This window comes from Alligator sinensis, unplaced genomic scaffold (assembly GCF_000455745.1).
Source record: "Alligator sinensis unplaced genomic scaffold, ASM45574v1 scaffold437_1, whole genome shotgun sequence".
Classification (NCBI taxonomy): domain Eukaryota; kingdom Metazoa; phylum Chordata; order Crocodylia; family Alligatoridae; genus Alligator; species Alligator sinensis.
Window position 1 is genome coordinate 845,687 of NW_005842176.1, and position 15,143 is coordinate 860,829.

General features: G+C 52.0%; 1 protein-coding gene across 1 annotated transcript in view; it reads left to right on the top strand.

Moving 5' to 3' along the window:
* The window catches only part of SYT7 (synaptotagmin 7), a 79,637-nt gene that overhangs the window by 17,892 nt on the left and 46,602 nt on the right, over nucleotides 1-15,143 (top strand). Inside the window, exons 4-6 of the mRNA XM_025206939.1 lie at nucleotides 1,257-1,388; nucleotides 2,501-2,716; nucleotides 9,186-9,554. Coding sequence (XP_025062724.1) covers nucleotides 1,257-1,388; nucleotides 2,501-2,716; nucleotides 9,186-9,554 — 717 coding nt within the window. The remainder of the gene's footprint in view (nucleotides 1-1,256; nucleotides 1,389-2,500; nucleotides 2,717-9,185; nucleotides 9,555-15,143) is intronic.

A 15,143-nucleotide genomic window follows, 5' to 3' on the forward strand; every position in this document is an offset into this window, starting at 1 on the left:
TCCTGCTGTGTTGAAATGAGTCCCAGTGATGGGACTCTCAGGGTGAAAGGCAGAGACTCAGAACCGTCCCCTGAAACCATCCACTCTCCCTTGCAGGTGATTTTTTACTGGTAAGTGGCAAATTTCAGTCCTGTGTTTCTCTTAGCTTGTGCCCATAGGTACACAAATTCCCTTCTCTGCCCGTTCCTGGTGGGGTGCCATATTTCAGAGAACATCTCACAGTGGTGGCTGAGCCAGGCTAAGTAAACTCCTGCCGACTGCTTCATGGAGACCACTGAGGGACATCCCTGTGGATCAGAACCTGCCCTTAGCTCTCAACATTGGCAGGTATCTTAGAGTCTTTTCAGCCTGCCAATCCCATTTCCTCCCACCCTTTGTGGTCTGGGTGTTGAATCCCATTAGGCCAGCTCCCTCTAGTTGTTAGGGTTACATTTGCCATGGCAGCTGCTGGAAGAAGTCAAGGACTCTGCCACCATCTCAGATCTAAGAGAATATGTCTAGTGCAGTCACCAGCTCTTGTGATTTTAGTGTGAGTCGCAAGATGATATAGTGTTTTTTCAGTGGCCCCAGCTCCTGGAGTCATGTGATTTTGTGTGACTTTCAGCTTCCTTTTAAAGCCCAAGTTAGTCCCTAGCCCTTATGGTTGCTGACAGCAGCTTGAAAGTACAAGTGCTAGAGGTCTGATGCTCTCAAATTTTGCATTTTCCAAAAACCTTGCCTTTCTAAGCCGGTCTCATGAATATGGGGTCAGCTTTTCATTTTTGATGGCATGGAGTCAGCAGTAATTCTACTATCCATGGCAGTGAGGTGCTTGAGGAGGTGGCCAGCACAGGAGCCAGGTTAGCCTGGAAGCCGTTCCCCAAGAGCAGGGCTGAAAACAAGGAAGGATGTAACAGGCTGTGGCACCCAGCAGCACTTCCTTTAACCCATGCTCCATCTCTCTCTCTCCTACCAGCTTTTCAAGGCACCTGCTTCTGTCTTTCTGCAGCTCTTCCTCTCACTGTCCCCCCTGTCCATCCTTCCTCAATGTGTGCGTGGGGGTGTGCGTGTGGTGGATGGACGCCACTACAGCCATGGCTTCTCTCCCACAGGTGGAATCGGCATCCGTCTCCATTCGCCCCCGCCCACACCTGGCTGTCTGGTTTTCTTGGGGGCGGTGATTTTTTTATTTTCTTCTCCTTCCTCCCCTCGCAGGAATTCAGATTCTCTCTCTTGTATTTCCCTTTTCTTTCTCCCCTCTTCTCCCGCCGATCTAGTGATCTAGACAGAGACTTTTGGAATAACAATGACAACACAGTGCAGCAGAAATGGAGTTCCTACCCTCCCAAGGAGTTTATACTAAACATTTCACCTTACGCCCCATACGGTGATCCACGGCTTTCCCTCAAGTGAGTTTCTCTTTACCTGGTTTGATCATGTGTAGTGAGTATATGCGCAACCACCTTCCTCTCCCCGCTCCCCTCCTCCACCTTCTCCTCTTCACTCTACCTCCTCTCCCCACACACTCCACCCCCATGGGCAGATGACCATGGAGACGAGCAACCCCTCCTGCCCTTTCCCCTTCCTTCCTCACCCCTTCCTCAGTGCTTCCCAACCACTGGTATGCACGCACTGGAGCTGTCACACCAGGCTGGTTCACCAGGCTCACCACCTCTCCCCCGCAACTAGACCTGGGTCCTGGTACTGGTGAAGTCTAAGGTAATGTTACCAATGGGTTTGATGGCACCAGAACTGGACTCATGACCAGGAACCCTGGCCTCATGCCCTGCTGCCTCATGACTGGGGGGGTTCGGCCTGAGCTTCTGGGTTTCATCACCCAGTCCTCACCACTGCCAATGGAGAGCTCCATTGACACGGGTGAGCTTGAGCCTGGGCCCTTCACCAGTGAGACCAGAACGGCTGCCCAAATGGGTTGGGAACCATTGCATCAGCGACATCCTCCGTGAGGCTAGCGCTGCCCTCCGTGCCAGGTCCCCTCGGCTCTCCCTGCCCCACCCAGTGCCCCCACTCCTCTGCAGCATAGGATGGGGTTGCGCGTTTTGGTCACCCTCTCAGCGTGTACTCTGCATTTGCACTGTGTAGTGGTGATGATGGTGCTGGTAAGCTCTCACTAACATGGCTTTTCTCTCCCTCTGCCTGTGCAGTGCCTCTCCTAACAGTTTTCTCCATTGTTTAACCCCTCGTTGTCTATGGGATAATGTAATTTTGCCGCCATCATAAACTCACAACCGAGCTGGGGCCGCCTGTTGTTTTTTCTCTCTCTCTCCACTCCCTGTGCCAAAGGTTCGCCCTCAGCCCCTTCTTTTGCAGTGCTGATGTCTCTCTCTCTCTCTCTGTCTGTCTGTCTGTCTGTCTCTTGTCTGTCCGTCTCTCTCCTTCTCTCTCCCTCTTTCTCTCTCTCTCTCTTTCTCCCCCTCTCCCCATGTGGCCTCCTCCCCGCCACGCCCTGCCACCCCCTTCGTGTCTGTCCTGGGGGGTATGGCCCGCCGGCCCGCCCCAGTGGCTCCCTGCTGTCCGGCGCTAAGTTGGCTGCCTCTGCCACGGCGGGGTTGGCGGGGGAGCGAGAAGGACGCCTGGGGGAGAAGCAGCAGCTCCGAGAGGACGGCATGAAGAGCAGCCTGTCTGCCCACAGCGACCCCAGCAATGGGAAGGCGGGGAAAGGCCGATGGCACACGGTGCAGAGCCACCTAGCAGCAGGGAAGCTCAGCCTATCCAAGTGAGTGAGAACGGCCCTGATTGCCCCGCGCTGCCCTACCAGGATGGCCTCAATGCCTGGCTGCCTGAGGGGATGTCCTTTCCCCCACAATGGGGTCAAGCTGGGGTGGGGGGAGGCCAGGAAAGTGTGGATGGGAGCAAACATTTTGCTGCATGAAGGGGTTAATGCCCCGGTCAGATTGAGCAGGAGAGCCTGGAATGGAGGAGGTAGCATGAGACACATGCCCACCCAGCAGGGATTTTGCCCCAGTCCAAGATGAGGTCATTCTCAACCTATCCACCCATAATGATTGTTATCTGTGTTGCCTTAATGCCTTGGGGCTGCACTGGGCTAGACACTGCCAAAAGGACAGAGAGGAAGTCTCTGCTCTTAGGGGCTTACAGTTTATAGCTGTCCACCTGGAGACAACAGGTGGATACAGGACTCAGTCCATCAGTTGTCTTGGTCGAGTTTTGCAAGGAAGGAACTGAAGGAGGATGATGTTTGCAGACAGTGAAAGGGAGCTTGTGTGAGGCCCATCAGAGGAAGGAGCATGAAGGGGCTTGTTTGAATGCTTAACATGAGTGGCAGAGGGAAGATTGATGGGAGCCAATGTCTGGCTAATGTGTGAGAAGCAATAGGCAGGGTGTGGATAGACCAAGAAAAGCCTCGGAGGCGACAGGGGGTCACTTGTATCTAGCAAAGGGAGCAGACAGATGGCAAGGGAGAGGGTATGATCTTTGCAACTGCCTCCTAAGCAGATAGCAAGCAGGGCTAGGCTGCATTTATCCGTGGCCCAGATGCAGTGGCTTCTGAAGGCAAGACATGAGAGGATGTGGGCTTGGAGAGGCAGGCTGCCTGGGTGGACAGAAAAAGACTGGAGAAGGTGCAGGTGAGGTTTCCATGCAGCCTGGGTGTGAAAGCATAGTTGAAAACGATGCTCAGGCCACCAGCAGAGACTGGGAGGGTGGCAATATGATGATGGTGTCCATGGAAACTGAGAAATGAAGGGAAGCAGGAGGGCTTGTGGGGGACAGATTAAGTAACTCAGTCACATTCTCCAAACACCTGGTGGCCACCGCGCCCCCCCCCCCCCCCCCTCCCCCCTCACCCCGGGGTCACTAGCCCCCCCGCCCCGCCCCCCCCCCCCCCCCCCCCAGTCTCCCTGATGCCAGGTGTCTAGTTCCCCCAGCTATTCTTGCCAGCATGCCTCTGGGCTGCTCCTCTGATGTACCCTGGGAGAATTTAACCCCAGGGATGTGGCCTGCCACCTGTACTGCTAGGAGTCTGGACTGAGTTTGCCTGACAACCACTCCATCCCTTGGAATCAGGGCTTCATTCCAGGAAGGCAGTGGGTACAAGGCAGGGGAGCAATATTTGTGATGGGTGAGGAAGGGAAGAGGTTGCCAGGGTGCAAATCCCTCAGACTTGGGCATGCTTCTCTGGCTCTTCCATGCTGACTAGTGCTTGGACCCGGCTCTGCTGGGGGAATGCCCCCATGGGGATTCTTGAGAAGCTGCTCTTGTTTGTGCAGGAGCAAAACTGAGTGCTCAAGAGAGAAAATTGTCAGAGAAATTGAAGAATACTAGAAATTGCCAGAGGTAGCTAAGGGCTGTTATGGCCCCCTGGGCTCCAGTCTGTGTTCTGATCTGGATCCTGCATTTAAAATTAGGCAAACCTTTGGGACCTGAAATTTCACCCTCTCTCCCCAACCCTTTTCTCTGATGCCAGAGAGGGGCTAGGGGAAATCTTGAAGTCCATCAGATTTAGGGAATGTAAAGCTTTTTCAGCTTCTTGAGAACTCTTGTAACCTAAAACGGTTTGGTTAAAGATTTCAAATGAGGTCTGCAGTTGATGTAAACTGAACTCTGTTAGAGGGAGCCATATGGTTATATATGCCAGCTGAGGGCCTGGTCTCAAATTTCTAATCTCTGTTGGCTAAACTAACTTGGAGAAAGAGAATATAGACTTTGATAGCGCAGTATTTAAATCAAACATGGTGTTGTTTTGTAATTTATTGTGTAACACGTATTATTCCGCACCCTGTCTAGAAATATAGCAAAATAGTCTCTCAGAAGAAAATTTATCGATCTACAGTGAATTTTTTAGTGCATTGTGCTAAAGTACATTCAGGAAAAAAGGAAGGATGTTCCCAAGGCAGAATATGAAATACTTCTAAAAAAAGAATTAAAACCTTATGGTTATAAAAAAATCACTTTAAAGCTAGAAAATTGTAAGTTAAGGTTCATGTGTATAGAGAAAAGAATTCAAAGGTGTGAAGATTCAGAGGTTCCAATACCTGCCATAGATATGTTGCTTCCCAGTGCCCCTGAACAATCTTACAACTGTCTTGGACAGCTTCTCTTTCTTTTATCACTTATGGGCTTCTTTTGCAGAAATCCATTTTTTGCCTTATGATATAGAACCTGTTTTTTCACTGTATTGGAATAACATCCAGGTACAGTCCTTCCTTTGCGTTAACTTCCTGCACTGACTCACGTGCAGCGCTTGCTTTCTGCCTGCCAGATACAGACCCACAAATGCCTACTGGAGCTAAGAAGGGGCTTGGTCACCTTTACCTGTTCTGCAGAGGCCTTATTTAGATGCTCACCTACTATGCTTATGGGAGAAGAAGGGAGGGAGGATGGACAGACTGACTTTTTAAAAACTTTTTAATATTTATTATAAAAATGTTAAAAACAAAAGTTATAAGTGTAGAGAGTCCCACCAGGAGCTGGTCACTAAAGCATTTGTCACTAAAAGCTACTATAACAGAGATTGAAACCCCCTCCCCCTCCTCACCACCCTTCATGCAGTCAAACTTTTAGGCCTAGCCAGTCATCTTCCACTGCACAGAGTTCCCCCTTAATGGCCCAGTGCATCACAAACTGGGTCACGTTGTGTTGTAGAGTGAAGTGTTCAAGCTCAAAAGAGACACGTGCCCATATCAGGAACTGGAAGAGGTGAAGGGCAATGTGAGAGCCAGCCCCTGTGGCTCTTCAAGGTTGCTGTCTTGACCTGGCCCAGATAGAGAGACTAACAGAACTTTATTATAAAAATGTTAAAAATAAAAGGGAAAAATATACAAAAAGTAGACATGGCTGTACAAGGAGCTGGGCATGAAAGTGTTCACCAGTCAAAATGGCATCATAACCGAAAGACTGAAGCCCTTTCCTCCCTCCCCTACCTCCTTCATGCAGTTGTACTTTTTGGACTAGCTGGCCATCTTCCACAATACAGCATGATTCTTTGATGACCCAGCGTGACACAAATCCATCTATGTTCTGTTGTACGGTGAAGTAACTAGAGTCAAGGGAGAGATGCATCTAGACCGGGAACCAAAAGAGGTGAAGGGCGATAAATAGAATCTTACAGTCTTTAACCTGAAACTGGATTTATACTTTAATCATGACAGACAGATAGACAACAATTTCACTGATTTGAAACTGGATGTCTTTCTACCCTGTATTTCATCGAGAGAGAGGAGTTGACAAACCTCTCAATATAACTCATAACACCTGGCCTGGGCACCAGTCTATATCATGTGGATCATGAGTTGTAGAGTGAGGAATGGTGCAGTTAAGGGTGTTTGTAGGAACTTAACTCTGAATTTCTAGTATCTCCAGCCTTTGTATTTTCATAAATTTCACCTTTGATTCTACTGGTTTTCAAGTGTTGCTGGTTTTTTTAGATATTCTGTCACTGTTTCAATAAGGTTAGCAGCAGACAGAATCGATCTGCTGTACCTTAATAAAGTTCACTTTGTCTGGAAGTGACATGGCCATTCCTGTAGCTGACATGCCTGGCTCTGATATGGCCTTCCCTGCACTGGCTGGCTGGCCGAGGTAGCCCTTGTGCTCCCTGCTGAGTAGACATGGCAGTACCTGACAATGCATGCAGGTACCAGCAAATGCCAAGGTACAGGTGTGGTGGGTGCCAGGATCAGCCTTTCTACTTCAGGACTGGCTCCTATCCCACAATTACCACTGATAAAAATGCATATATTCTTCTGGCACGGGGCCTGGAGAAGCCAATTTTAGTTTCCTATGACTGAGCGGTTGTAAATTGGACTAATTTAGGATTTGATAGAAAACTGAAATGAGGTCGCCAAGCTCCGGGAAGGAAGCAGCAGCTGGGAAAGGCCATCTCTGCCTCACACCGGGCAGCCCATGGGTCGGACTTGTGGGACCTGCTATCCAGGTGATGCTGCCCCTTCTGAGTCACATATCCAGTCATTGGCCAAGAGACCCACAAATATGTTCAGAGCCAGAGACAATGCTGGCATGATAACACATGTCTCCAAGGTGCCAGGGCCCCAGGGGGCTCCTTGCTGATGGAATTCACTTACTTCTCTCTCTTTCTCTCTCTCTCTCTCTTTTTCTCCCCCTTTCTTTTTCTTTTTTTCTCTCTCTCTTTCTCTTTCTGTTCTCTTTGCACTCCACAAAGGCACAGCTTCACCATTAAATTTCAGTCATAAACACAGCCCATGCCCAAATGGAGATTATAGGAGGTTTTGCTACTGCTGCTATGGTGAAAGCGGTTCCACCAGTGCCTGAGTTGCATGTGCCGTAGAGGTTAGCTGGGATGGGCACTAAGATATGCTGTCCTGGTGCTAGGGCCATTCTGCTTCCTTTGTGCCCATGGGAGTCAGTTAAGGATAGGAATTTTGGTCTGAGATAACATGTGGGGTGGACTATGAATCCCTTGGCTGCCCCAGAGATAGCTCAGCAATGAATGCTACCTTGTTTACCAGCCTGCCAGTCTGCATGAGTGTCCAACTGGGTACCCCGCCATGTGCTCTGGATGTGTGTCCAGCCATGTGCTCCAGAGGCGTACCCAGATGCGACAGATGCGTGCTCAGCTGCGTGCTCTAGCAAATGCCCAGGCATGTGCCCTACCACATGTACAGCCAGGCGCTCCCTCCAGTGTCTGTCCAGGTGCCTGTAGCATGCCCAGTTGGAGTTTTAATCCTGTGTGCCATCATGTAGTCATCTGTACTCTGCCTTGCATGCTCAGCTTGGTCTGGCTGCATGTTAAGCTATGTGCCTTGTCACATGTCTGCCTGCCTGTTTAGCCATGTACTCTGATGCATGTTTTGCTGTATACTCTTTCATGCCACTGACTGTATATTTTGCTGGGTGTTCTGTCATGTATCAGCTCGCAAGCTCAGAAGACACATGCCTGGTCATGTATTGGCCTGCATGGTTGGTTAGCCACGTGTCCTGTCATGTATCTGGTTGTGTTTTGCCAGGTGCCCTGTCAAGTGCCTGGCTGCCTGTTTGGCAAGTTGTACAACCCCATATCTCAGCAAGGACACTGTCATGTGTCATTCAGCTGTGTACTCTGACTGCACATTAACACGTCTAACAATCTACAGTGTCTTGCACCAGCCCCTGTGCTCCACTGTCCATGTGCTTGTCTCTCATGCCCAAAGGAGATCCTGATCTGGAGCTCTGCCATATTCCTAGCCATAAGCTCAGATGGCTGCAGTTCTGACCTTGGACCCTCTGGAGTCAGTGGAGGGGCCTTGCTGCCTGATTGGCTGCAGCTAAGGAGTGGGGCTTTGCATTTTTGTGAGTAAGAGGTTGGGCCCCTACATGCACAGATATCCCATAAGCTAAAAAATGCCGTTTATCCAAGATACAAGTATTTCCTCCCTTTGTTTGGGGTGGCTGAGTGAAGAATCCATGGGCTTTCATCTCATAGCTTGCTCAGTACCACATCTGATGTAGCTCCCAGATCTGTGGAGCACCATGCCCAGCACATGACTGGTGAAAGGGCTGCCCGCCAATCGCAAAAGAGCTTACTGGCAGGTCCCTCCTTCACACTTAGTCTAGCATGTGATGTGGCTGCCACGAGTCACACCATATTCTCAGTATACCAAAAGGGCATCCATGTCACACTGCTGCATGAGCTCTGAGCCTGGGGGAGGGGAGGTGTGGAAGGGCCAGGGGCCTGGGGCCAGGACTGTATCTGTGATGCTCCAGCTGCAAGCTTGGCTTGAATCACCTTGCCGAGCCCGTTCCTGGGAGGTCTCGGCTGCCCTACCCATAGCCCATGGGGGAGGGAGGCGGGGCAGGTGGGCGTTTCCTATGCGATAGGAAACGGCATGGACACTGAGGGATTCGCCTTTCCACAGCAGCCTAATTAGCTCAGAAACGAGGTCGGCCGGCATGCTGAGAAGGTGCCGTCTCTCTGAGTCACGGGGAAGCGGAGCAGGGACCAACCGGCAGGCACTTTCACACCCAGCTCTGAGGAGCAGGGGAGGGCAGATGGGCAAGATGGCCATGGAGCGAGGGCTTCGCACCCCCAGAGAGGCGGAGACGGGGTCAAGACCCAGAGGGACCACTTGCTGCTTCCGAAGGCAACTGCCGGACAGCTCCCTGCGCTGGGGCATCTTCTCTCTAACTCTCTTCTTTTCCTTCTTCCAATTTTGCCCCTTCACCTTCTTTTCCTTTCTCTCCTCTCCTCTGCCCTTCCCCTCCCTAAGTTTTGAGGACTCCACCATGTCCACAGCCACTACCCTTGAGTATATCCCCACCTCAGCAGGAGACCCAAAATGCCAGCGCCCCCGCACCCTGATGCGCCAGCAGAGCCTCCAGCAGCCTCTCAGCCAGCACCAGAAAGCCAACCACAACCAGCCCACTACCAGCCAGAGCCTGGGCCACCTCCAGTCCCACACCAGCTCCTCTTCCAGCGCCGGCAACGCCCGGGGCTACCGGAGCGGCCAGTCGCGCCAGGGCACCTCGGCTGGCTTCAAGCACCGCACGGCTGGGGGCCGGAGCCGCTCAAACCCAGGGAGCTGGGACCATGTAGTGGGGCAGATTCGCAACCGAGGCTTGGACATGAAGTCCTTCCTGTAAGTTCTCGCTCTGTTCTCCTTTCCTCTTGCTCCCTTGCTCCTTTGTTCCACTTGCCCCCACAGACTCAGGGCTGAGGCCCTGGTGTCATGCCAGGTGCCAGATTTTCCTCTGGCATGGGCAGCTCTCACTGCTTAGACTCCTTGCTCTGGCACTTGCCAGCGGCTGAAGTAGCTACGTCCCGGCATGGCCCAGTGAGACAGCGGCGGAGGAGGTGGAGAGCCTCATCTCCCTCCCAGAAGGGGTTGGGGTCGCTCATCCCCCTCTGCTCCCTCTCTTTGTATCTGGGGGAAGCATTTGCTCTGCATCACTGACCAAACTCCACCACTTCTGTGTCATGTCGTGGCTTTGCCATGAGCATCCAAGAGAACCTTCCCATGGGCCTGCTCCAGGATAGTTCTTCAGATCCCACTGTCCTACCGCTAGGAACCAGTCAGGCTCATCCACTTCCTGAGCCAAGAGAACCGGCCTGTGGAGCCTGCTCTCAGCAGCCCCATAGGCAGTGCTATAACACCCTGTTTCTAAGTTCTGCACTCCCCAGAAGATTTAGACCAGGCTCCCACTTCAGAAGCACCCTCACTTGCTAAAGGGCTGCTGCAAAATCCCAGATAGGATCTGTCAGCGATATCTTGCCATATCCCCCTCAGCAGCAGGCAGACAGTGCACAATACTGTCTCAGGTGGGAGGGAAAGTCTGTCAGCTCCCTGGGGAGGCACTTTCTTCCCCCTGCAGTGTGGCAAACAGGTTCTCATTCCATCCCATGAAACTGGCACCCCCCTCCCTTGAGGGGGCCACTTGCCTGCATTTCATCACAGAGCAGGCAGTGGTCTGCTTAGTCTCAGTACCCAGCCGCTTAGTGCCAAGACCCTCCAGGCAGCGTGGGTGATCTGTCATTTGTCTAAAACACGGCTTCTATTGAGGACAGTTTTGAAATCCCCAGTGCCTAAGGACTAATCCAAGGCTGTTGCTGTCACCCTATCTCTGCATATGATGATGTGGCTTATCTTCTGAGGAAGCCTTCCTCCCTTCCTCCCTCCCTCCCTTCCTTGTCCACACCAATATTCTCCCAAGCCCTCATGCTCTGCATGCTATGTCTCAGCCCATGCACAGTACCAGACAGGGACCACATTTTGTCCTGCCATGGGAGCACCTGTGGCTAGATCCCCAGCTGATGGAAATCAGGATTGCCTTATAGGAGTCACCAGGGATGGGATTGTGACCTAAGACAGCTCCTTGCTAGCTGAAGTAAATCGGTGTAGCTCCATTCAGACCCTGAGTCTGGATTTCCCATGCTGGAGTAAATCAGCCACAGTTCCTTTGACTCCAGCCATGGCTGGGAAGGGCAGTCTAGTACCCAGGGCACCAGAATGGGGTTCAGGACAGCTGGGTTCTGATTCTGGCTCAGACTTTGTCTTCTTGAGCAGCTGTGGGTGAGTCATGTAATCTCCCTGGCACCTCAGTTCCCACTTTGCCAAGTGAGATGACACTTCCTGATGCCATTGTGGTGCTGGGAAGAGGAGCTCCGCAGGTGGACTGTGCTCAGGTCCCCTGGGGGTGCCCAGCTAGGTGAGGAACTGTGCTGATTTCCAGCCATTGAAGGCTCTAGCCCACAGAGGGGAGGTATGTCCTCCCTCCTGGAGGACACGGATGGTTAGCTTTAATCAACCCAGTGCAAACCATTTTGATATTCTGGGGCGAGAGCTGCAGTCCACCGTGACAATCTCAAGCGATGGCGGTGGCCACCATCCTCCACATTCATTTACTTGCTGTTAATTCCCCTCCACTTCCTAGTGGCTCATATCCGACCCCCTTCTCCATCTCAATCAGCAGCGTGGAGTGTCTGCCTCCCAGCCTCGGCCTGAAAGATTTTCATAGCGGGCTCCATTTGCCTGCTTCCTGATTTATACATGAAGCTCATTAGACCTCCAGAGGATTATAGACTTCTGTGTTTGCACAGCATCATTTGCTTATTCCAGCCTTAATTGGTGGGGGGGAAAAAAAGCATACCCACAGAAAGGGAAGGAGCAGAACAGCCCCATTGTTCCTCCCCTTGGAGGAGCCACCGCCACTTAGTTCCATTACTTCCCCAAACCATTAACTTTGTTGTTGTTGTTGTTGTTGTTGTTTCATCTTGTTTACCATCAAACTCTGCTCCTCAGCATTTTAATGCAAACGCATGTATTAACCTCCAGGGGGTTGTGGGAGGCTGCACTAACGAGCTTGCATCAGCCGCACGAAGGCAGATGTGAGGACTCACTGTCCCAGAACCTTAAGTGGACAAAAACTGCTTGATCTTCAGGCGTGGGATCAGACCCTTTATGTAAGGAGCTTGTACCAATGGCCGCAAGCTCCCCACCCCACCCTCCACCAGGAGGCTGAAGCCAAGCGAGTTCTTCTCTATACATATATAGAGAGCAATATATCTGCCCACTCTTGCTTCCCTGTGCAAATAATTGCTGTCATTTGCCTGGCCGTGAGCTACAATTGCAGGGGTGAGGGGAGCTAGTCCATATGATGTGGGCTGGCAAGAATGTGAACTGTGAGCGCAGCTCTAGTAGGGTTGGGTCCATGCTAGGAGAGCACCAGGCTTCATGCCATTGGAAAGGAAAAGGGGGTCCCCTGCTGCTCCTCCATGAGATCCAGTGCTGCCTCCTTGTCCTCAAAAAGCCTAGGATAACAGAATTAAATCAATGGCCAGTGTATGTGGCTTTGTTAGAGGGTTTTCACACCACTCTCTGAACCCTGCCCGCATGAGCTCTGTATAGTCTGTCCCCTTGGCTTTGTGGGCATTAGGTTGCAAGCTAGAGTCCTGATAAAACATGCCCTAAGACTAAGGCTTTCCTGAGGCAGTTTCCTTTTGCTATAACTGGCCTTCCCAGGGGACAGGAGCCTGCAGTGCCATCCAGACTCTTGCTGCGAGAGTTTGCTGGGTGCACCACCCCGCTTCCTGCCCAGCATAGCCATTCCCCCGGCCCACCACCAAGCACTGTGCCCTGTGGCATGCAGGTGTGCCTACCCTCCCCCGAGACACAGAGGTGTCTGTAACCTCTTGTTTGTACCTGGTGACAATCTCCCCTCCACACCTTCTGATGTGGAGGTCCTTTGTTCTTCCCTTCCCCCAACAGAAGTCTGTCCTCTTCTTTCTTGCTTCCACTTGCCCATGGGAAGATTTCTCTTCTGTTCCCTTTTTCAGGGCACATCCAAAGTGCTAGTCTTTCAGGAGAAGTCCAGGCATCATGTGACTTGCCCTGGCCCCAACCCCTGGTCACTTTGAGTGACCTTTCCCAGCCCCCAACCATCCCAAGTACCTTTCTGGTTCCTTGAAGGGTACTGCAAAGTAGTGACATACAGGGTGTGCCCTCAGATGAACTAAGGAAGATCCTGGGGATCCCAGAGCTGCATTCCCCAAGGGGCGGAGCCTCATGATGCCAGATCTGTGACCCTGCAGAACCACCTGCCCTTCCAATGGCTGCAGATGCCGTGGGGACAGTGCCCTGGCTGGCCCCCTTCACTCCAAGCTGGGGCTGGTGCAGAGCAAGCTACAGGCTAGCAGGTTTGGTGTGGCAGCCTCCTTCTCTCACATGCCTTGAATTGAAAGCCGGAGGGGGCTGCACTGGTTGTCCAGCCGATGTCCTCCATCACACAGGGTGGCGGGGAACCTCCCCCAGAGACTCCCACACAGAGCCTGCAACTAGGGCTGTTCTGCTGCTGGAAGCCCAGTTGTGCCATGTACCGTGTGCCAAGCCCCTCACAGGACAGCCCTTGCTGATAGTTGTTCCTAGGTTGGAGCCCTGGCTTGGAAGCTCAGCTGCCTTTGAGTTTCCAGAGTGTCCTCCTAATGAAGTCAGTTTGGGGCAAGAATCCAACAGATGGCATAAGACCGAACCTCATGGCAGGAAGGAGATTGCAGCATGGAGAGGGGGACTATGCTCCCTTGTCACGCTACAAGGAGCTTCATCTACCTCAGGGCTGCTGTGAGCCCCTTTTGGATGACACTGCTCTAGGGTTCCAGAGGTGTAGCCCTAGGGAGGTAATGCAGGGCAGCAAGGCAGGATGTGCTTTCAGGGCACAAATGTGACTGTGGTTAACAACTTATACTGCCACAGCATCTTCCAGGCCACAACCTCAAAGCACTTTGCAAACATCAGGCATCTGACAATTAGACAGGGAGGCCTTACACACTGATAGGGGCAGGGGCAGGGGCTTGGGGGTCATAGGCAGGCAGACTGGGTTCTGACCCTGGCTCTGTCAGCATGACCCTGGGTGAGCAGATGAACCTCTCTGCACATCAGTGGCCCACAGGTGCCAGCACCTTCTTATCTGCTACAGAGAAATGTAAGGAGATGAAGGGAGCTGGATCACCCGCCAGCCCCTCAAATTTCAAAGCCACTCAGACTCCAAAACCTGCCATGTTTTTCTTTAAAATCCCAGCCTTCTCCAAACAAACAAGGTTTGCAAAAGAGGGTGCCTAAAAGTAGTTCTCTCTACTGGTGCCTACAGGCATGTCCACACTGCCTCTATGCCAGGCCCTGAAGCACCACCCTGGAGCAGGCCCTTCCCCTTTCACACCAAATCACAGATGTGAGTGAAGCTGCCAACATGCAGTGCCTTAGAAAGATCCCCATCCAGGTGAAATGTTGCCTGAAGGCAAGGATCATGTTTCTGGGTGCGGCCCATAGTGAGTCATGCAGCACTGAAATGCCAACTCTTCTTCTTCCATGCTGGCTGACCCTCTGTCAATCCAGTTCTGTATCCCAACCGCTATCCTTGCATGTATACACGCACACACACACAGCTGTCCCCTTATCAAGGATCTTCCTCAGTCTTAACACCGCGGCCCACCCCCCTCAGCATCAGACCTCTCAGAACCACCCACCTCCCATGCCAACCCTCAGCCAGGCCCATCCTTCCCACATTGTGCCCATTCTCTCACACCCCATACCTATCTTCACTCCCTCCTCACCTCCCTTTGTTACCATCCCATCTTCTCTGCTGACCCTTGTCTTCTGCACAGTGTAACAACCCTGTGCAGTTGTGAGCAAGAGCAGAACTGGTCTCCCCTGGGAGGGGAAATACCCCAGGCCTCCCAGTTCCCTATGTCAGACTGACGGCCCCTTCCCTGACTTGTGTCTCAAGGGACGTGAGCAGAGTAGAATAGGATTGCACTTAGAGACTTAGGCTGCTGGCAGATGTGAAAGAAAAGAAAACAAAACAGCACTTTACCAGAAGAGGAAACATGTTTGACCTGACTCCCCAGCAGCTGTATAGCTCACATGCTTCAGTGGGCCTTTTTGGTACTTTTATCTCTGTACAGACGCTGGGTGTACCGGGTCAAACTAATGCGATGCCTCTTCTGGGCATGCAGTGGGCTTGACACAGGGGGGTGTCGAGCTGAAAGTAAAATGCTGTTTTCAGGGGTTTTTTATATCTGTAAACAGCCTTAGATGCCTAAAAGACTCTTTAGTGCCACTTAAGAGGTCGTAGAGGTGGGGTAAGGTCTGTGTCACAGCCTTTTCCTGGAGTTGTGTCCCCATCGGTCTCCTGGCAATGAAGTCCCCATGGACCCCACAAGTTCCTTTTTCCTGCTG